Source organism: Rattus norvegicus, chromosome 3 (assembly GCF_021556685.1).
Source record: "Rattus norvegicus strain SHRSP/BbbUtx chromosome 3, alternate assembly SHRSP_T2T, whole genome shotgun sequence".
Classification (NCBI taxonomy): domain Eukaryota; kingdom Metazoa; phylum Chordata; class Mammalia; order Rodentia; family Muridae; genus Rattus; species Rattus norvegicus.
In genome coordinates, this window is record NC_141536.1 from 137,304,352 (window position 1) to 137,327,077 (window position 22,726).

The following is a 22,726-nucleotide window of genomic DNA, read 5'->3' on the forward strand; positions in this document are numbered from 1 at the left end:
TTCACCATATTCACAATAGGAATCCCAGAATTTTGTCGTCATGTGATACCTTTTCATATTATAATACCTTTTTCCCTCCATCTTAATTAAATTGGATATTTCTTATTTACATTTCAATTGTTATTACCTTTCCTGGTTTCTAGAACAACATCCCCCTAACCTTCTCCTTCCCTTCTCTATGGGTATTCCCTCCCTGACCTCCCCCCATTACCACTCTCCCCCAACAATCCCCTTCACTGGGGGTTCAGTCTTCCCAGGATCAAAGGCTACCCCTTCCAATGGTGACCTACTAGGCTATTCATTGCTACCTATGCAATTGGATCCCCTGGGCAGTCCATGTATAGTCTTTGGGTAGTGGCTTAGTCCCTGGAAGCTCTGGTTGGTTGGCAGTGTTGTTCATATGGTGTCTCAAGCCCCTTCATGCTCTTTCATTGCTTTATGTGAATTCTTCAACAGGATGATTTTATTCTGCAGTGTTTGGAATTATTTAATATAGAGAACTTTAGTTCCTTCACTTGTTTGCCATGAAGTAATAATTTTTCTTCTTATTCAGTGTCATCTTCTTCTACTACTTCCACTACTACTTATTCTTCTTGTTATAAATCTTCTTCTACTTCTTCTACTTCTTCCTCCTCCTCCTCTTGCTCCTTCTCGTCCTCGTCCTCGTCCTCTTGCTCCTTCTCGTCCTCGTCCTGGTCCTCGTCCTGGTCCTCGTCCTTGTCCTCGTCCTCCTCCTCCTCTTCCTCCTCCTTCTTCTTGTCTCTTCTTCTTCTTCTTCTTCTTCTTCTTCTTCTTCTTCTTCTTCTTCTTCTTCTTCTTCTTCTTCTTCTTCTTCTTCTCCTCATCCTCCTCCTCCTCCTCCTCCTCCTCCTCCTCCTCCTCCTCCTCCTCCTAATTCTCCCTCTTCTTCACTCTCTTCCTCACCTCCTCCTCCTACTTCTTCTTGTCTTCCTCCTACTTTTCCTCCTCTTTCTTCTCCTACTCCTGTTCTCCTCTTCCTCCTCCTCCTCCTCCTCCTCCTCCTCCTCCTCCTCCTCCTCCTTCTTCTTCTACTTCTGATGCTGATGCTGATGCTGATGAAAACAATGACAATGATGACAATAATGACAGTATTTTGGTTTTAGAAGTTTTCTTTAAGTTGTTTTTCTGTGTTCCTACACTTTGTACTTCTCATCAATATATGAAATGATGCTGAATTTAATCTGCTCTTTGCTAAAATTAGTATCCTATGCATTATTTTCTCTCAAGATTTTATGGACTTTATGTAGGACAATAATATTCTCTTGAAATAGATTACAAAAACTTTTCTTGTCTTTTATTATATAGATCTGAATTAAGCTCTTCTTATTGTCTTGGGGTATTACTTGTGTCAACAATGCCCATTTTCTTCTGTTTTAAATACGATTTTTGAAGATTTTATTGATGTGCTCTTGGATTCGGTTTGCCAGAATTTTATTGAGTATTTTTGCATCGACATTCATAAGGGAAATTGGTCTGAAGTTCTCTTTCTTTGTTGGGTAATTGTGTGGTTTAGGTATAAGAGTAATGTGGCTTCATAGAAGGAATTCGGTAGTGCTCCATCTGTTTCACTTTGTGGAATAGTTTGGATAGTATTGCTATGAGGTCTCCTATGAAGGTCTGATTTAATTCTGCACTAAACCCATCTGGACCTGGGCTCTTTTTGGTTGGGCGACTTTTATTGACTGCTTCTATTTCTTTAGGAGTTATAGGGCTGTTTCAATGGTTTATCTGTTCCTGATTTAACGTCGGTACCTGGTATCTGTCTAGAAAATGGTCCATTTCCTGCAGATTTTCAAGTTTTGTTGAATATAGGCTTTTGTAGTAGGATCTGATGAGTTTTTTGAATTTCCACTCATTCTGTAGTTATGTCTCCCTTTTCATTTCTGATTTTGTGAATTTGGACACTCTCTGTGTCCTATCCTTAGTCTGGATAAGGGTTTATCTATCTGGTTGATTTTCTCAAAGAAACAACTTTTGATTCTGTTGATTCTTTCTATGGTCCTTTTTGTTTCTACTTGGTTGATTTCAGCTGTGAGCTTGATTATTTCTTGCTTTCTACTACTCCTGGGTGAATTTGCTTCTTTTTCTTCTAGAGCTTTTAGGTGTGCTGTCAAGCTGGTGACATATGCTCTCTCCTGTTTCTTTCTGCATGCACTCAGAGGTATGAGTTATCTTCTTATCACAGCTTTCATTGTGTCCATAGGTTTGGGTATGTAGTACCTTCATTTTCATTAAATTCTAAGATGTCTTTAATTTCTTTCTTTATTTCTTCCTTGACCAGGTTATCATTGGGTAGAGCATTGTTCAACTTGCATGTATATGTGGGCTTTCTTCCCTTATTGTTATTGAAAACCAGCTTTAGGCTGTGGTGTTTTGATAGGACACATGGGATTATTTCTATCTTTTTGTATCTGTTGAGGCCTGTTTTATGACCTATTATATGGTCAATTTTGGAGAAAGTACCATGCGGTGCTGAGAAGAATGTATATCCTTTTTGCTTTAGGATAGAATGTTCTATAAAGATCTGTTAAGTCCATTTGGTTCATCACTACTCTTAGTCTGTCTACGTCTCTGTTTAATTTCTGTTTTCATGATCTGTCCATTGATGAGAGTGGGGTGTTGAAATCTCCTACTATTATTGTGTGAGGTGCAATGTGTGCTTTGAGCTTTAGTAAGGTTTTTTTTTTTTTTTACGTATGTAGGTGCCCTTGTATTTGGGGCATAGATACTTAGGATTGAGAGTTCATATCGATGGATTTTTTTCTTTGATGAATACGAAGTGTCCTCCCTTATCTTTTTTGATGACTTTTAGTTGAAAATTGATTTTATTTGATATTAGAATGGCTACTCCTGCTTGCTTCTTCCGACCATTTGCTTGGAAATTTTTTTTCCAGCCTTTCACTCTGAGGTACCGTCTATCTTTGTCTCTGAGGTGTGTTTCCTTTAGGCAGCAGAATGCAGCGTCTTCATTGCATATCCAGTTTCTTAATCTATGTCCTTTTATTAGTGTTTTGAGACCATTGAAGTTGAGAGATATTAAGGAATAGTTATTAATGCTTCCTGTTATATTCATATTTGGATGTGAGGTTATGTTTGTGTGCTTTTCTTCTCTTGGTTTGTTGTCAAGAATATTAGTTTCTTGCTTTTTCTTGGGTGTAGCTTGCTTCCTTATATTGGGGTTTACCATTTATTTTCCTTTGTAGCGCTGGATTTGTAGAAAGATATTGCGTAAATTAGGTTTGTCATGGAATATCTTGGTTTCTCCATCTATGTTGATTGAGAGTTTTGCAGCATACAGTAACCTGGGCTGGCATTTGTGTTCTCTGAGGGTATGTATGACATCTTTCCAAGATATTCTGGCTTTCATAGTCTCTGGAGAGAACTCTGGTGTGATTCTGATAGGTCTGCCTTTTTAGGTTACTTGACCTTTTTCCCTTATTGCTTTTAATATTCTTTCTTTATTTTGTGTATTTGGTGTTTTGACTATAATGTGACAGGAGGAGTTTCTTTTCTGGTCCAACTTATTTGGAGTTCTGTAGGTTTCTTGTATGCTTCTGGGCATCTCTTTCTTTAGGTTAGGGAAGTTTTCTTCTATGATTTTGTTGAATATATTTACTGGTCCTTTGATCTGGGAGTCTTCACTTTCTTCTATACCTACTATCCTTAGGTTTTGTCTTCTCAAAGAGTCCTGGATTTCCTTTATGTTTTGGACCTGTAGCTTTTTCCGTTATACATTATCTTTGACAGTTGTTTCGATGATTTCTATGGAATCTTCTGCTCCTGAGATTCTCCCTTCTATCTCTTGTATTCTCTTGGTGATGCTTGTATTTACGGCTCCTTGTCTCTTCCTTTGGTTTTCTATATCCAGGGTTGTTTCTCTTTGTCCTTTCTTGATTGCTTCTATTTCCATTTTTATTCCTTCAACTGTTGGATTGTGTTTTCCTGGAACTCTTTCAGGGATTTTTCTGATTCCTCTCTATAGGCTTCTACTTGTTTATTTATGTTTTCCTGCATTTCTCTAAGGGAGTTCTTCATGTCTTCCTTGAATTTCTCCAACATCATGATCAAATTTGATTTTAAATCGAGATCTTGCTTTTCTGGTGTGTTTGGATGTTCAGTGTTTGCTTTGGTGTGAGAATTGTGTTCCGATATTGCCATGTAGTCTTGGTTTCTGTTGCTTGGGTTCCTGCCCTTGCCTCTTGCCTTCCGATTATCTCTGGTGTTTCTTTGTTCTGCTATTTCTGACAGAGGCTAGACTTTCCTATAGACTCCTGTGTGTCAGGAATGCTGTAGACCTTTTTTCCCATTTTCTTTCAGCCAGTTATGGGAACAGAGTGCTCTGCTTTCGGGCATGTAGTTTTTCTTGTCTACAGGGCTTCAGCTGTTCCTGTGGGCCTGTTTCCTGACTTCACCAGGCAGGTCACTTGGAGCACAAAGTTGGACTTACCTGTGGTCCTGAGGCTCAAGTTTGCTCGTGGGGTGTTGCTAATGTGCTCTCCTCAAGTGCGGCAAAGAGGAGGACCTGCGCCGCCCTTTCGGGATCTCCCGTGCATCAGGGTCCCAGATGGCGTTTGGTGTTTTCCTCTGGAGTCAGAAATGTGGGCAGAGTGTAGTGTCTCCTGGCTTCCAGGAGTGTCTGCGTCTCTGAAGGTTTAGCTCTCCCTCCCATGGGATTTGGGTACAGAGAACAGTTGATCCGGTCCCTTCAGGTTCTGGTGGTGTCTTAGGTGCAGGGTACCTGCAGCTCCAGTGCCTCTACCAATTCCCAGAGGCCGTAGACTGTTTCCTCTTGGGCCAGGGATGTGGGCAGGGGTGGGCAGTATTAGTGATCTCATCCCCTCTGTAGCATTAAGAGTGCCCACCTGTCCTGGCAGAGAGCTCTCTCTCACACAGAGTTGTATATATATCTTAGTAGGTATTGTCAACAGTGAGGACCCAGTTGAGCTCACTTGCGTGCACTAGAGAGGAGGTTGCTCTGTATAGGCATATTAAAATTTATCTGATTGCAATATAGATTATTTAGCAATTCCAAATAATAAATATGTCCTCAGAATTCAGGAAGGTGTCAGATATTGTGTCAGACACTGTTCTCTTTTATGTGAAACAAAGACCACTAATTACCCTAATGTTGCAGCAAGAGCATAGGCTCAGATTTTGGAACCATTTGTTCTCTTGAATGAGGATGGATTTTGACATCTCAGAGAGTTAAGTTACTGATGGTGAGGGATGAGGAGGGTTTTGTTCTTTCCTAGTTATCAATGAGGGCCTGTTATGTAGTTTTCACCTTTCCTTGTCTACTTTTTATTTTCCATCTTTATTACCTTGAGTAGTTCTTATTTACATTTTGATTGTTATTCTCCTTCCCAGTTTCCAGGCCAACATGCCCCTAACCCGTTCCCCTCCTCTTCTGTAAGGGTGTTTCCTTCCCCATTCTCCCCTCATTAACACCTTCCCCAGAACAATCCAGTTCACTGGGAGTTCTGTCCTGGCAGGACCAAGGACTTCCCCTTCTACTGGTGCTCTTACTAGGCTATTCATTCCTACCTATGAGGATGGAGCCCAGGGTCAGTCCATGTATAGTCTTTGGGTAGGGGCTTACTCCTGGAAGCTATAGTTGGTTGACATTGTTGTTCATATGGGGGCTAAAGCCCCTTCAAGTTCTTTTAGACCTTTCTAACATTCCTTCAACTGGGGTTACGGTCTCAGTTAAGTGGTTTGCTGCTCGCATTCATCTGTGTATTTCCTGTATTCTGGCTGTGTCTCTCAGGAGAGATCAACATCCGGTTCTTGTTGGCCTTCACTTCTTTGCTTCGTCCATCTTATCTAATTAGCTGGCTGTATATGTAGCAGCCACATGTGGGGCAGTTTTCGAATGGGTGTTCCTTCTGACTCTATTCTAATCTTTGCCTCCATATTCCCTAACAAGGGTATTCTTGTTCCCCTTTAAAAGAAGGAGTGAATTATCCGCATATTGGTAATCTTTCTTGAGTTTCATGTGTTCTGGGCACCTAGGGTAATTCAAGCATTTGGGCTAATAGCCACTTATCCATGAGTGCATCCCATGTGTGTTTTTCTGTGAATGGGTTACCTCATTCAAGATTATATTTTCCAGTTCCATCCATTTGCCTATGAATTTCATAAAGTCAATGTTTTTGATAGCTGAGCATTGTGTAGATATACCACATTTTCTGTATCCATTCGTCTGTTGAAGGGCTTCTGGGTTCTTTCCAGGTTCTGGCTCTAAGAAATAAGGCTGCTATGAACATAGTGGAACACGTGTCTTTGTTATATGTTGGGGCATGTTTTGGGTATATGCCCAAGAGTAGTTAGTATAGCTGGGTCCTTAGGTAATTCAATGTCCAATTTTCTGAGGATCCTCCAGACTGATTTCCAGAATAGTTGTACCAGTCTGCAATCCCACCAACAATGGATGAGTGTTGCTCTTTCTCCACATCCTCGCTAGCATTTGCTGTCACCCGAGTTTATGATTTTAGCCATTCTCACTGGTGTGAGGTAAAATCTCATGGTTGTTTTGATATGCATTTCCCTTATGACTAAAGATGTTGAACTTATCTTTAGATGTTTCTCAGTCATTCGGTATTCTTCAGTTGTGAATTCTTTGTTTAGCTCTGAAACCCATCTTTTAATAGGGTCATATGCTCCCTGCGGTCTTACTTGTTGACATCTTTGTATATTTTGGATATAAAACCTCTATTAGTTGTAGGATTGGTAATGATCTTTTCCAAATCTGTTGGTTGTTATTTTTTCATAACAATAGTGTCCTTTGCCTTACAGATGCTTTGCAGTTTTATGAGATCCCATTTGTCTATTCTTGATCTTAGAGCATAAGGCATTGCTGTTTCGTTCAGGACATTTACTCCAGTGCCCACTTGTTCGAGATGTTTCCCACTTTTTCTTCTATTAGTTTGCCTGTACCTGGTTTGAGGTGGACATCCTTGATACACTTGGAATTAAGCTTTGGATAAGCATGGATCGATCTGCAGTCATCTACATGCTGAACTCCGGTTGAACCAGCTCCATTTCCTGAAAATTCTATCTTCTTTCCATTGGATACTTTTGGACCCTTTGTCAAAAATCAAGTGACCATAGTTGTGTGGGTTCATTTCTGGGTCTTCAATTCTATTCCACTGGTCTATCTCTCTGTCTCTGAACCAATACCATGCAGTTTTCATCACTATTGCTCTATAATACTGCTTAAGTTCAGGGAAAGTGATCCCCCCAGAAGTCCTTTTATTGTTGAGGACAGTTTTAGCTATCCTGAGTTGTTTGTTATTCCAGATAAATTTGAAAATTTTTTTGTCTAACACTCTGAATAATTGGATTGGTATTTTGATGGGGATTGTATTGAATCTGTAGATCGCTTTGGGTAAAATGGCCATTTTTATTATATTAATCTTGCCAATCCATGAGCATGGGAGATTTTTCCATCTTCTGAAGTCTTCTTCAATTTCTTTCTTCAGAGGCTTGATATTCTTATCACATAGATCTTTCACTTGCTTGGTTAAAGTCACATCGAGGTCTTTTATAATATTTGGAACTATAATGAAGGGTGTCGTGTCCCTAATTTCTTTCTCGGCTTGTTTCTCTTTTGTGTAGAGAAAAGCTCCTAACTTATATGAGTTTATTTTATACCAGCCACTTTGCTGAAGGTGTTTTTCAGGTTTAGAGGTCCTGTGATGGAAGTTTGGGATCACTTATATATTCTATCGTATCATCTGCAAATAGTGATATTTTGACTTCTTCTTTTCCAACCTGTTTTAATTTGATCTCCATTTGTTGTTTGATTGCTCTGTCTATAACTTCAGGAACTATATTGAGTAAGTAGGGAGTTAGTGGGCAGCCTTGTCTAGTCCCTGATTTTAGTGGGATTGCTTCAATTTTCTGTCCATTTAATTTAATGTTAGCTACTGGTTTGCTGTATATGGCTTTTTTTTAGGTATGGGCCTTGAATTCCTATTCTTTCCAGGCCTCTTATCATGAAGGGGTGTTGAATTTTGTCAAATGTTTCTCAATATTGAATAAAATTATCATGTGGTTTTGTTCTTTCAGTTTGTTTGTATAATGGATTATGTTGATGGTTTTCTGTATATTAAACCAGCCCTGCATGCCTGGGATGAAACCTAGTTGATCATGGTGGACGATTGTTTTTAGATGCTCTTGGATTCTGTTTGCCAGAGTTTTTTTGATTCTTATTGCATCAATATTCATAAGAGAAATTGGTCTGAAGTTCTATTTCTTCTTTGTGTGGTTTAGGTTTAAGAGTAATTGTGTCTTTATCGAAGGAATTAAGTAGCACTCTGTCTGTTTTAATTTTGTGGAATAGTTTGGAAGTTCTTGGTATGAGGTCTTGTTTGAAGGCCTGATAGTATTCGGCACTGAACCCATCTGCAGTTGGGCTCTTTTTGGTTGGGAGACTTTTAATTACTGCTTCTATTTCATTAGGAGTTATGGGGTTATTTAAATGGTTATCCTTCCATGATTTAACTTAGGTAGCTATTATCTGTCTAGGAAATTGTCCATTTCCTGCAGATTTTCAAGTTTTGTTGAATATAGGCTTTATAGTAGGATCTGGTGATTTTTTGAATTTCCTCTCATTCTGTAGTTATGTCTCCCTTTTCATTTCTGATTTTGTTAATTTGGACACACTCTCTGTGTCCTCTCATTAGTCTGGATAATGGTTTATCTATCTTTTTGATTTTCTCAAAGAAACAACTTTTGGTTCTGTTTATTCTTTCTATGGTCCTTTTTGTTTCTACTTGGTTGATTTAAACTCTGAGATTGATTACTTCCTGCCTTCTACTCCTCCTGGGTGTATTTGTTTCTTTTTGTTCTAGAGCTTTTAGGTGTGCTGTCAAGCTGGTGACATATGCTCTCTCCTGTTTTTTTCAGCAGGCGCTCAGAGGTTAGAGTTTTCCTTTTAGCACATCTTTCATTGTGTCACATAAGTTTGCGTATGTTGTACCTTCATTTTCATTAAATTCTAAGAAGTCTTTAATTTCTTTTTTTTTTTATTTCTACCTTGACCAGGTTATCATTGATTAGAGCATTGTTCAACTTCCATGCATATGTGGGCGTTCTTCCTGTATTGTTTTTGAAGACCAGCGTTAACACATGATGGTCTGATAGGACTCATGGGATTATTTCTGTCATTCTGAATCTGTTGAGGCCTGTTTTATGACAAATTATATGGTCAATTTTGGGGAAAGTACCACGAGGCTGAGAAGAATGTATATCCTTTTCCATTAGGATAGAATGTTCTATAAATATCTGTTAAGTCCATCCGGTTCATAACTTCTCTTAAACTGTCTACATCTCTGTTTAATTTCTTTTTCCCTGATCTGTCCATTGATGAGAGTGGGGTATTGAAAACTCCTACTATCATTGTGTGAGGTGCAATGTGTGCTTTGAACTTTAGTAAGTTTTCTCTTATGTATGTAGTTGCCCTTTTATTTGGAGCATAGATAGTTAGGATTGAGAGTCCATCTTGGTGGATTTTTCGTTTCATGAATGTAAAGTGTCCTACCTTATCTTTTTTGATAACTTTTAGTTGAAAATTGATTTCATTCGATATTTGAATGGCTACTCTGGCTTGCTTCTTCTGCCCATTTGCTTGGAAAGTTGTTTTCCAGCCTTTCACTCTGAGTTAGTGTCTGTCTTTTTCTCTGAAATGTTATTCCTGTAGGCAGGGTCCTCGTTGCCTATCCTGTTTGTTAATCTATGTCTTTTTATTGTGGAGTTGAGACCATTGATGTTGAGAGATAATAAGGAAAAGTGATTATTTCTTCCAGTTATATTCATATTTGGGTGTGAGATTATGTTTGTGTGCTTTTCTTTTCTTTGTTTTGTTGCCGAGATGATTAGTTTCTTGCTTTTTCTAGGTTATAGCTTGCCTCCTTCTGTTGGGTTTTCCCCTTTATTATCCTTTGCTGGATTTGGAGAAGGATAGTGTGTAAATTTAGTTTTGTCATGGAATAGCTTGGTTTCTCCATCTATGTTAATTTAGAGTTTTGCTGGATAGAGTACCCTGGGCTGGCATTCATTTAAATCGCACTTTGGAAACGCCAATTTCATATTGTGAGAACTAATTTGTGATAGAATATAACTTCAGTGTTTACCCTGCACGTAAAATCTAATGTTACACCAGAGCAGACAAGGCCTATGACCATCCTATCATTTCTCTCTTCCAACAAGTTACATCAAAGGTGAATACATGTATAAATATAGGAAGTTTTATGCCCAACCCTTTTTGGAGTCTAGGTGGAGATTTACTAATGAATATTACTCATAGAGCAATGCACACAAAGAAGAAGACACCTTCTATCTCTTTTTAATATATAGAAAGCTTTTTCTGACAGAACCCATCCTACGTGCTCCAAACTAAAGACAATAACCAATTAACAAACTGAGAACTCCAAACCATGTCTCCATGCTAGAGGCTATCCTCATTGTGCGATCCCATGACTCCATTCTTGGTCCTTATATGACTCACAATGGTGCCTGGATGCCACAAAAACTGGGACCAAAGTGTCCTGGAATTTTGAAGGCCTGAAGCCCCTCAAACAAGGGAAAGCTAAATGTCCAATTTCAGATTACATTTTCCTGCCATAGAAATCATGACCTATTGCTTCACAGCAGCTCAATATATACCGTGTGGCAGACCCTGAAAATGAAGTCCAGCATGTCCTGTGTATTTCACTGCCATTGTGACATGCTCAGGGACTAAGCCAAAGCACTTATGGAAGCATACATGAGAACTGCCTTGCTGCTAGGAGCCACTTAGTCAGAAAAATTAATCTTTTACTCACTTCACTTTCTTTATCATCTCAACATTTTGGAAAATATCAGTGTCATAAGACCTTTATTTGTTCTACACATGTGGATGTGAACCCTCATATGGATCTTTCCTATTTAATAAAGTTAGAGACTCTGAGGCTGCAGTCACACAAAAAATAGCTCTTGAACATTTTATTGAGCAAGAAAAGGACAAGCAAATGTGGGCATTTTCAGAAGAAAGATAAAGAGAAAGATACTTGGACGCTATATTCTCAGCAGTCTAATCAACTGCTGGTGTTGGTACTGGTAAGCATTCATAAAGGATATGTCATCCACTGGAGTGATGAGGCAATGGCAGAGGCATCTGCACACTTCACTGCGCCAATTGACATTAAGTTATGTACTGTGACAGCTGCAGTTTATCAAGGCCATATCATTCTCCCAGGGGGCATCATATACCTCAAAAGAGCAGAATTCATGCTAGAAAAATGTAAACAAAGAAGGTTGGTTAGTGCTTAGTAATGGTAGGATGAAATTTGATACTAGAACTGTTTGAGAAAAATTGGCTGGTGAATGAAAAACCAACCTCTCCCAACTATACGGCACTCAGCCTTCTTAAGCAGTGCCTGGTGATAGACAGCATAATGATGTCCATCTACCATATGACAAGTGCCTACCGTTAAGGGTCACAGCATTCCCTACTTTTTTTCTTGTCAAAACATCCCCTTAAGGATAATTCTATGACTCCTTCAATCATCTCAGAAGGATACATTCTCTACACAGGACCCTCTCACTCCCAGACAGGGTACATCCTAGGACATGGGAAATAGAAATTTCTGAAAGCTTCAGAGTAGAGAAAGTGGCAGGAAGAAATACCAACGTACTCAAATGCCCTGTATCTCCAATGAACAACTCCCAAGGCTTAAGCCAGAATTGCGTGTTAAGAACAGCACCGATGGGCTGATTTTTATTGAGAGAAATATTGACAGAAGCTTTGTTGGAAGTGTAAACATCTCTTCACAACAATGGAAACTATTACTACCTCCTCCATTTTAACTAAGCCACACTACAGTGGTCTCAGAGCACATAATTCACATTTTAACATACTTGGAAACTCAAATTATTTATATGTACAGGTACACTGTTCCCCCTGTGCTGCTTATACTGTCAATACTTCCTAGATGTATTCTTAACTAAGTACACTACATTTACACACACCACACACACACACACACACACACACACACACACACACATATATATATTATCTTTATCACCTATGTATCTTTGAACTTTTGACTAAGAAAATTCCAGACACTTTGAACAACATACACACACACACAGACACACACACAAACACACACACACACACAGACACACACACACACACAAACACGTTTTCTCCTCTATTTGCAAATACTTCCTTGTGAATGTATGTCATCCCAAATGCACTTTCCCTAAATCACAAGGTTGTACATACATCTTCTTTCACAAAATTGTTATAGCCTTACCTCCTGCTGACCAGCCTTGTCCTTGGCAGAACAGTTGGTCAAGTCAGCCTGGGTCTTCAAACAGTTTGTTTTGACTAGGATCACATCAAAGAAAAATTTGGTTCCACCCACCACCTAAGGATAAATTAGAGATTCACTTTTACATTGAAATGAACTTCATATGAGCTCCTTTAAATTCCAGTAAGTGAATCAGAACACAGAGAGAAGAGTGTTTCTAATACTTTGGAAAATTATGTGGCTCAGAGGAACCAGCAGGTAAGGGTGCAATATCACCCCATGAGAACACAATGTCTACCAACTAGAGCTTCCAGAGCATAAACCAAAAATCTATACATGGATTCACCTATGTCACCAATAATATATGTAGCAGAGGCTGTACTTGCTGGGGAACAATGGAAGGAGAAGCCCTTGTTCATGCCAAGGTTGGACCCCCAGTGTAATGGATTGTCAGGGAGAGAGATAAGTGAGTGTGAATGGGGAGGGGAACAGTCTTATAGAAGAAGGGGAAGAGGTGGAGATAGGTGTCTTATGGTCAGGAAACTGGGAAAGGGAAAATTTTGAAATGTAAATAAATAACTAAAATATTATTGAAAAAGGAAATAACTCCAATAAAAAAAGAAAAAATGAGTACTGATTGCTCTTCCAGAGGTTCTGATTTCAATTCCCAACAACCACAGGGTAGCAGACAACCATCAGTAATTGATCATGTGCCCTTTACTGGTGAGTGTGAAGATAGCAATAGTGTACTCATGTAAATAAAATAAATACATCTTTTAAAAAATTGTATTCATCAATTCAACGCTGATCAGAGGACCAGTGATATCTGGAGGCTAAACAACAGGATTAACTTGAGACTCTAGCCAGAGAAGAAGAAGTAGGTTTGTTCCAGTGAGTGGTGTCTGGGCACTCACTGAATCATTGTGAGAGGAAGAAATCCATTCTTTCCTTTTATTCCAACTCTTCCCGGCATGGACATAAAGACATGGGGTGCTTCACTTAAACAATGTCTCACCACAAAAGACAAATACTTTTACACTGTCTTCCCTTAAAGTACAACTATTAATAGCTATGTGTTTGAGTGTGAAATTTTCATGTATGATTTTTATCATTTATTTAATTTGTTTGTATATTTTTCCCACATGGAATCCCTGAATCATCCAGACAGATTTCTAGACAAGCAAATGTGGAAAGAAGGCAAAGTGTTAAGAACCACATGAACCCTTAAGTGAATCACATGCCTGATATACCATTAAGCTTCATATTAATTAAATGAGATTCATCTTCTCTATTCAGTGTCCAATGTTCTATGATTCTCTAGTAGTTGTCATAATATGCCTGCATAAAGATGTTTATGTAGATATTTTTAATTTAAAAGTCAGATTTTCATAGGTTCCAGTCCATTATGCATGAAAGAGTATCTAGAGAACCCAGAAATTAACATAATGTTGACAGAAAACCAAAAACTAGACATGGAAGAAAGGTTCAAGTGAACACTTGAGGTGAGAGAAGTTTGTCTCAGTAACATTTTATTTAAGTATCCAGACCACTTAACTCTCATGAGCACTCATTAATTTCATCATTTAAAGTTTCAATCATGGATAATGAGAGAGTTTTCAAGACACTCAGGATCCAGAATGATCTGCTGAAGGCAATTACATAATCCAATGGAAAATTTCCTTAATACTCACTTATCTAACTCTCATTAAAATTATGTTGGCAATCTAGAGGATCTCAATTTAGTTTCCTTTTATGAACTCTTGTAAAATAACTGAGGACTGAACAGGAAAATGTGAGTCCATATGAAAGTGCTGTAGACGGGAATAACTGGGTTATTCTTCATATCATTGATATTAAGGGCAAGAAGAATAGAGGTTTCTCCCTAAATGCATCATAACTCACTGGTGTGTTTGTACTTATATTAGTAACATCTACCATGTGCTTGAGAGAAGGTCTCAGTGAGATTTTAGATTTCGAATTTTTTTTAAATATGATGGACTGCTAATTATATATTTTCTCCTTGTTTGAATGTTGACCCTATGGCTTAACATCCACTAGTATGGGTTATTGATCCCTGATTATTCTTGCAACAATCTCTTTTCAGCCCTCTCCATTGTGCTATCTTCAAGTAGATTCCCCTATGTTCCTATACACAAGTATTGAGAAGGCAATCCAGACTATGATCAAAATATCAGAACAAGTGGAAGAGGAACAATTTTTTGAAGCCAATTCCTGGGACAGTCAAAGGTAACCATGAAAAAAGAAGCTAAAGTCCTCAGGTGTAGTGGTACTCCTACTATAATGACTCATATAGGATCTAAGTCATCATTGTCATTCAACCTGAAGACGTCAAAAGAAATAGTATTTTGCCTATATACTTATTCTTTATGATAAATGAAAGCCTGTTTTACATTTCTGTATGGAAAATCATTGGGTTTCATCATTAAAACAGCTACCTCATACTCAGTAATAACCTATTAGGGTACCAATCCCTTCATGCAGTGGAAAAATATAGGCTTATCTCCATGATGGGTGCAAGTATTTATACACACAGTTCTGCAAATCTTTAAGTAGAGGAAGTTCAGACAAAAGAAATCTGTGAAAACCTGAAGACAATCTGAGAGTGGCTAGTAATGGATCCAAGAGTACTGAGTGATTCTCTATATGAGAAATTTTTGTACAAACAGTTTCTTCATTTATCTGTAAAATCTTTTAAAATGTATAAAATACTGCATTTTTACATGATGGAAAATATACACTGAAGAGTTTTCTAACAATACATGTAAATATTGCTATCCCAGATATGCATATCTTTGAGCTATTGGAGCAATCTATATTAAAGTCAATAAAATATAATAGTAAAAATATATGCTGGATTGAATTAGAGCCCCTGTGCTATAGTTGTAAAAGCTCTTATATTGTTTAATATCATAAACAAGGTATGAATTGTATAAAATATTACAAATATCAAGAAGGAATTCTACTTGTGATGAGAATATATTTTTGTGGTCACATATTTATGTGTTTGCAATATCTACAGGTTTAAGAAGACTAACAATAATAAGATATTCCCAGATCTGTTGAAGAGCCACTGTTCTTGTGTGTTGGAGAAGTTTAGCAAGAAACAGACATGCACACACTGGCATGATACTCTTACATTTCAAAGGAGTAAAACAAGTTATTGCAATTTGGGTAAACTAACCTACATGTACTTTCAGTGGACAGAACATATCTCATCAAAAGACATAATGAAGTACATAACATGTGAATATTGCCAATATGTTCAAGTCAACTCACTAGATACAAAGCAGACTGACTTAGAACCCGAGAGCAATACGTTGGCGAGAATGCTAGATGGAGTAAACAGACATACCTGTCCCTCTATAATTCAGGCCTTCTCAATGAAGGATAACATACCTGCTTTTGGACATTCTTCACTTCCAACACACGGCTCAGGTACAAGTCACTGTTGTTTTCATTGTACTGACTGACAGCAAAGTTCAGTGATTCTCTGGCCCCTTCGTCTTCCATGCTATATTTCTCTATGCCACCCAGAATGTGACCTAGCACAGGGTAAGTGCACAGGTTCAGAACTAGCATGAAGGTGGTCAGGAGAAACAGTCGAGCATGGAGCAAGTAGGCCATGTTCTTCTCGAAATGCACTTCGATCCAAGGTTAGAAGAGGAACTGCAGTGAACCTCGATCAGCTAGTGAGTACAGACTTCAAATGCATTAGCCTTTTATTCTCTGTTCTTAGTTTACATTGGCTCCTTTCCAGTACCATATGTTTTTTCACCTTTTCCCTCCTTTTACTAGTTCTCCTTTTTACTATTTATTTTCTCTCTTGTGGTTCTTCCTAAAGGGTGCCAGAACTTAATCCTTTTCTGTCTTATTCTGGGCGACATCTTCCCATTCCATACATCCCATCACCTTTCTATTTCACCTATTTGTTATCCTCCCAAAGTTCCAGACTATCTCTTCACCATAGCTTTCTCCACAAATCTTGTTCTTCATTCTCTTAGCTTTAGTTGGTTGGTCTTCTTGCTTCACCAAATTTATCACTCTTCTCTGGCTTCCACATTCCTTCAAGATCTAACCTGAACACTTTGTGGTCCAGAAACTCATTGGCTTTAGGATCCTGACAGAACAGTATCATCCAAGCTCAAATTAAACAAGTACTCATGGAAGGGTTTTATTTCAGGAGTTATAGTCTCATTCAGTAATGCCTTTTTCTGAGACAAAACTTCTGAAACAACCTGTGATTTATCAAAATGTAAGTGGATTTTTTTCACATCCCATTAAGAGCAGTCATTACATTTATTACAGGAAGCTTCTTGAAGTTAGCTTTCTGGCTTACACGCTTTGGTAAGAGGGCCAGGACAGGAAATAACCATCTATCACATATCTTGTGGCTGCTTAACTAGAGAGGAATTAGATACATATGGAAAAGTGCAACAGGCCTGTAGTCATATCTCAGAGGTCAAAAATCTTAATGTTCTTCCTGAAATCTGAATATAATTACTGATAATTCAGATATAGTAGAAAAAGTTTAATAACCTGCTAAGTGGAAGCAGTACTTCTGGGCTCTTGGGTTATTTTACTCACACCCACCCACACACACACACACACACACACACACACACACACAATCAAACACACACACGCATACACACAGTCACACAAACACACAGAGAGAGAGGAAAAGAGAGATAGAAAGAAAGAGAGAGGGAGAGAGAGAGAGAGAGAGAGAGAGAGAGAGAGAGAGAGAGAGAAAGAGCTGCATGCATGCATTCACACAGAAAATCACAGACACACTTGTGTATAACTACAAGGAATAGATATTAACATTTCTTAACAAAAATAAAATTTAACCTGGGTTTCGTTGTTATGTATATCACATGTGTAGAAAGGCCCTTATATCTTAACCTAGTAAAATAATCCATGATTACTAAATTTCCTCATATTTTGGTGGTCATATTATTGTAACTTTATTTCAGTCACATTACACATGGCAGACCCCTAAGATTTACAATTTGTAATCATGTGTACTGGACAGTATTATGTACCTTTTAGCTATTTTTTCAGTTAGTTTTGCTCAGCTAACAGGAATATAGTCAACATCTGCTCAGTCTAAAATACAAAACATATCCTGATGATGATAAGAAAAAGTTTTGTGAAAATAAATAATTGATACAATTAATTATATTCTTATGTTTTACCCATTCTTTGGTCATATTACAGGTAGTACTATATATACATTAAAATATTTAAAGTAAAAGTCAGGGAGTTATGTAAAACTCATTTCAAATAAACTCAAAAATGTATATTCAAAATAAAAAATCTGTCAAGATCTTCAAAATGAGTTACACTTCTCTTTGAGTTTCTCAGCTGTTTCATGTTCTTTAAATTCCTATGATCATTTCTTCTTTGAGTAACCAGGCTTCATGCTTAGTTGATAATTTCATTGTATTTAAAATGTATTCAGACCTCTTATGTGATATAAATTCGATTAAGGATCATAGTCATTGCTCTTCTTCAGCCTGATGTTCGATTTCTGAGAAGTGGATCTCTTCATGTTCATGAGTCCAAGAATAGTATACCACAGTTCCTTGAACATAGTCCAAAATTCAGAGAGAAATTCTGAATTCCTTAAGTTGTATTTTTCCTTTTTACACAATATGATTATATTTCAGACACTTATTTTTACTGCCTTGGGAATATATTTAGCCTTCAGGTAATAAATCAGAACTTCTTCTTTGGCAGAAAGGAAAAAAGGAATGTGTTAAAATTTCTCCTCGCTCAACCCTCGGTTTACAGAGACATGTGAAAACCTGTTGTTGGACATAAAAGGAATATTATTATTTCTTTGCATGATTTACTGTGGTAGAAAATATGACCCACAGAAGAAAGACTACACACATAATATGTGTGGCTTGATTTTGATCAGCTCTGTGTCTCATGGAATTTGTATTTTGCAAGATCAATATTTGTTTCTCTCTCATTCTTTAAAATATTTCACTTTTTTTATTTTACATTTCAAATGTAAATAATTTCCCAGTTCCTCTTCCAGGAACCTCTTATCTCATTCCTCTCCCCTTTCATCTATGAGGGTTTCCCACCAACCTCCACACACCCCTTTTTGCCTGTCAGGAATTACATTACCATGCACTGGGCTCCAGCTGTGGCACGTCCAAGGTCTTCTTATCCCATTTGTATCCAATATGGCCGTGCTCTGCTATATATGCAGCTGCTGCGATGAGTCTGTCCTTGTTTACAGTTTAGATGGTAGATTAATCCCTGGGAACTCGGGTTGTTTACCATGGTTTTGATTATTGGTTTATACAGGCCTTTAGATCCTTCAATCCTGTCTGCATCTCCTCCATTGTGGGCCCAGTTTGCAGTTCAATGATTGGCTCTGAGCATTCACCTCTGTATTTTTCACTCTCTGGAAGGCCTTCAAAGAAAACGGTAATATCAGTATCCTGTTCACTATTCACTCCTTCGCATCAGAAATATAACGGGGTTTGGTGGCTGTATGTATATGGACAAGATCCTCAGTTGGAGGAGGCTATCCAGGGCCATACCTTAAGTGTCTACTCTAAATTTTGCCTTCATATAACTTCCCTGCAATATTTTTGATCCTGCTTCTAAAAGGACTGAGGCATCCACACTTTTGTCATCGTTCTTCTTGAACTTCCTTTGGTCTGTGGAATGTATCTTCAGTAATCATGATTTTGGGCTTATATCCATTTAACAACCATTGTACAATGTGCTGTTTTTTTGTGAATGGGTTACCTCACACAGGATGATATTTTCTAGTTCCATCCTTTTGTCTATGTATTTCAGGAAGTCATTGTTTTTAGTAACTGATTATTACTCCATTGGGTAGGTACACAACGTTTGATGTATCCGTTCCTCTTTTTAAATATCTCTGGGTTCTTTTCAGCTTCTTCATATTGTAAATAATGCTGCCATGAGCATAGTGGAGCCCAGTAGTGGTATACCTGGATTCCCAGGCAGTACTATGTCCAATTTTTTTAGGAAACAGCAGACCATTTTACAGAGCGGTTGTATCAGCTGGTCATCCCACCAAAAATGGAGGAGTATTTCTCTTTCTCTACAGCCATGCCAGTAACTCCCCTCAATGAGTTTTTGAACTTACACATTCATACTGGTATTTGGTGGAATCTCAGGGTTGTTTTTATTTGAATTTCCCATAAGAGTATGGATGTTGAACAGTTCCTTGGATACTTCTCAGTTATATGATATTCCTCAGCTGAGAATTCTTTTTTAGCTCTTGACCCAATTTTCAATAGGTTATGTATTCTTTGGAATGGGATGTTTTGAATACTTAGAATATATTGGATATTAGCCATTTATTGGATTCAGGATTGGTAAAGATATTTCCCAATATGATGGGTTCCATTTTGTCCTGATGAAAGTGTCCTTTGCTTTTTAGAAGCTTTATAATATTATGTAGTCTCATTTGTCAATTCTTGATCTTGGAGAATAAGCCACTGGTCTTCTGTTCAGGAAATTTCCCCAGTGTCCAGGTGTTTGAGGCTCCTCTCCACTTATTCTCCTATTAGGTTGAGTGTATCTGGTTTTCCGGGGAGGTCCTTGATCTACTTGGACTTTAGCTCTGTAAAGGGTGATATGTATAGTTCAATTTTCATTCTTTTACAGGCTGACCTCCAGTTGAACCTGGTACATTGTTGAAATTGTTATTTTTTTCCAGTGAATGGATTTAGCTCTTTTTTCAGAGATAAATTTAGAATACATATGTGGGTTAATTTTTGGGTTTTCCTTTAAAGTTAACAAACTTTTTTTTATCACTATTGGTGTTCTATTCATGTAATTACTTCTGCCAGTGTAGTCAAGGCAATTTCACACTTTCTCTTCTTGTAGATTTACTGTGTCCTGTAATATGTTTTCTCTTTATGGTAATAATGCTCACTATCTGTATTCTTCTACATCCAGACTTCCACCCAGACCAGAATAATTTGTTGATTATGCTTCCTTTCTTCATTGCATAGTTTTGTTCCTTTATCAAAAATTAAATATCCATGGGCACATAGGCCATTTTCTGTGTATTTTTAATTCACATCATTTGATCAACTTTTTTGTGGTTGTGCTAATACCATGTATTAAATACAAATGTAGATATAAATGTAAATCAATGAACACTGCATGATCATTTCAGTTAATGTGGCCGATATGGTACACATATGTATTTATATATATCTGTATATACATGCAGAAGTGTACTCACAAGTATGGCCTTTTTAACAAAACATGCAAAATAGCTCTTCTCATCTTTGAAGAGGTCAGGAAATCTCAAAAAATTCCAGCACATTTGAAGACCTGTATGAAATTACTGACTACCCATTGAGAACCAGCCTATGAAAACGATGTGTCAGCTTGGGATCTTACATTATGACATATTCTGCAGTAAAATCAGACATATAAGCTACAATAAAAAGAACACTCAGGTTGCATTTATATAATCAATTGCATGATTCTGTGTGTACATGTGTGGTTATTTCCATGTATAGAGATCAGTGTGTGTGTGTGTGTGTGTGTGTGTGTGTGTGTGTGTGTGTTCATGTATAAAATTTAAAGAAGAACCCACAAATATTTTAGAGAGAAGATACAGAAAAAATATATGAAGGATGTAGTAGATGGGAAAAATATGATATACAGTTTGGATTATTTTGGTCTTTTACCTGCAAGCTCACTTAATTCTATCTGGCCTTACCCTTGTTTATTTTACCAAAGACAATACTCGCATTTTCTTCACACTATTTTTTTATCTCTTTGTATGACCATACAGGAATCAAGATATGGCTTTTTTGTATCACTTTTTGGTGTCCAACTTGTGTAACTTGCCCCCTAGTTCTCAATCTCTTCTGTATGTAACCATTTTACTTACACTCTTAAAATTCTAAGACCTCAATCTACTTCCTTCACAATAGTATGCAATATACATTGTCCCCTTTTGATCTTTATTAAGTTGATACCCATAGCCTACACAAGTTGTTTCTTTTATTTGAGCATTCAAATGCATATACCTTCATGATTTAACAATTTCTGTATCATAAACTTATTTCTTTAATATTCCTGAGAGGGCAGAATTATCCAGTGTTAATTGTCCTTTAAAGATGATATTTCAAAGGCTCCAAGAACTTTCAGTTCTGCCCTTCTCTAGGTACCATTTTTGGCAATATGATGAAACAACCTTTCACTGGGACAATAGAAGGATATTATCTTTCCACAATTCAATAGCACCAGTCATTACAATTTTAAAGGAAGTTACTTGAATGTTATTTGATGCGTTCCTCCCTGACCTTCTCACTGAATTTATTGTAACGTGTGTTCTATACCTTCTGTCCTTTGATTTACACCTATTTCATCTAAAATGTGTTAGAGTTTAGAAAAAAAATCATGGAGAGGTAGCTCATAGTTTAATAACAGTGTGTTATACCTTTTTATATCAAATAATAATTGACACAATCACACATGTGCTAATATCCCACTTAATGTAGCAAATTAATATTTGAATATTCTCTCAGATGTTTCAGAGTTGTCAGGTTCACTATTCTTTCACCATATTCACAATAGGAATCCCAGAATTTTGTGCCCATGAGATACCTTTTCATATTATAATACCTTTTTTCCTCCATCTTTATTAAATTGGGTATTTCTTATTTACATTTCAATTGTGTTTACCTTTTCCAGGTTCCAGGTCAACATCCCCCAACCCCTCTCCTTCCATTCTCTATGGGTGTTCCCCTCCCTGACCTCCCCCCATTACCACTCTCCCCCAAAAATCCCATTCACTGGGGGTTCAGTCTTCACATGACCAAAGGCTACGCCTTCCAATGTAGCCCTACTAGGCTATTCATTGCTACCTATGCAGTTGGAGCCCGTGGTCAGTCCAAGTATAGTCTTTGGGTAATGGCCTAGTCCCTGGAAGCTCTGGTTGGTTGGCAATGTTGTTCATATGGTTTCTCAAGCCCCTTCATGCTCTTTCATTCCTTTATCTGAATTCTTCAACAGGTTGATTTCATTCTGCAATGTTTGGAATTATTTATTACAGAGACCTTTATATCCTCTGCTTGTTTGCCATGAAGTAATAATTTTTCTTCTTATTCAGTGTCATCTTCTTCTACTACTTCCACTACTACTTCTTCTTCTTCTTGTAATTCTTCTTCTACTTCTTCTTCTACTTCTTCCTCCTCCTCTTCTTCTTCTCCTAATTCTCCCTCTTCTTCTCCCTCTTCCTCTCTTCCTCCTTCTCCTCCTTCTTCTTTTCCCCCTCCTCGTATTGCTCCTCCTTCTCCTCTTCCTCCTGTTCTCCTCCTTCTCCTCCTCCTCCTCCCACTTCTCCTCCTCCTCCTCCT

General features: G+C 37.7%; 1 protein-coding gene and 1 long non-coding RNA gene across 3 annotated transcripts; one reads left to right on the top strand and one right to left on the bottom strand.

Annotated features, from left to right (window-relative positions):
• Nucleotides 1-2,114: 2,114 nt before the first annotated feature.
• LOC147995736 (uncharacterized) lies at nt 2,115-20,839 on the top strand. 2 transcript variants are annotated; one of them, XR_015683857.1, is made up of 3 exons: nt 2,115-2,182; nt 14,428-14,570; nt 18,669-20,839. It is a non-coding gene; the product is annotated as an uncharacterized LOC147995736 (long non-coding RNA). The 2 variants fall into 2 exon arrangements; XR_015683858.1 differs by lacking the exon at nt 2,115-2,182 and adding an exon at nt 12,508-12,581.
• LOC148006560 (cystatin-S-like) lies at nt 10,976-17,835 on the bottom strand. Its single transcript, XM_087654965.1, has 3 exons — nt 15,741-17,835; nt 12,327-12,440; nt 10,976-11,295 (listed from the first exon to the last, which is right to left on the bottom strand). Exons 1-3 carry the CDS (start codon nt 15,966-15,968, stop codon nt 11,212-11,214), a joined length of 426 nt encoding a protein of 141 aa, XP_087511091.1. The 5' UTR covers nt 15,969-17,835; the 3' UTR covers nt 10,976-11,211.
• Nucleotides 20,840-22,726: the final 1,887 nt, after the last annotated feature.

Excerpts from the sequence above, each read along its gene's own strand:
- LOC148006560 (XM_087654965.1), bottom strand. The coding sequence starts at position 15,968 with ATGGCCTACTTGCTCCATGCTCGACTGTTTCTCCTGACCACCTTCATG. Across the intron at positions 12,441-15,740 it reads TGAAGAATGTCCAAAAGCAG|GTGGTGGGTGGAACCAAATT; the intron begins GTATGTTATCCT and ends ATTTATCCTTAG. Across the intron at positions 11,296-12,326 it reads ACAAGGCTGGTCAGCAGGAG|CATGAATTCTGCTCTTTTGA; the intron begins GTAAGGCTATAA and ends ACATTTTTCTAG.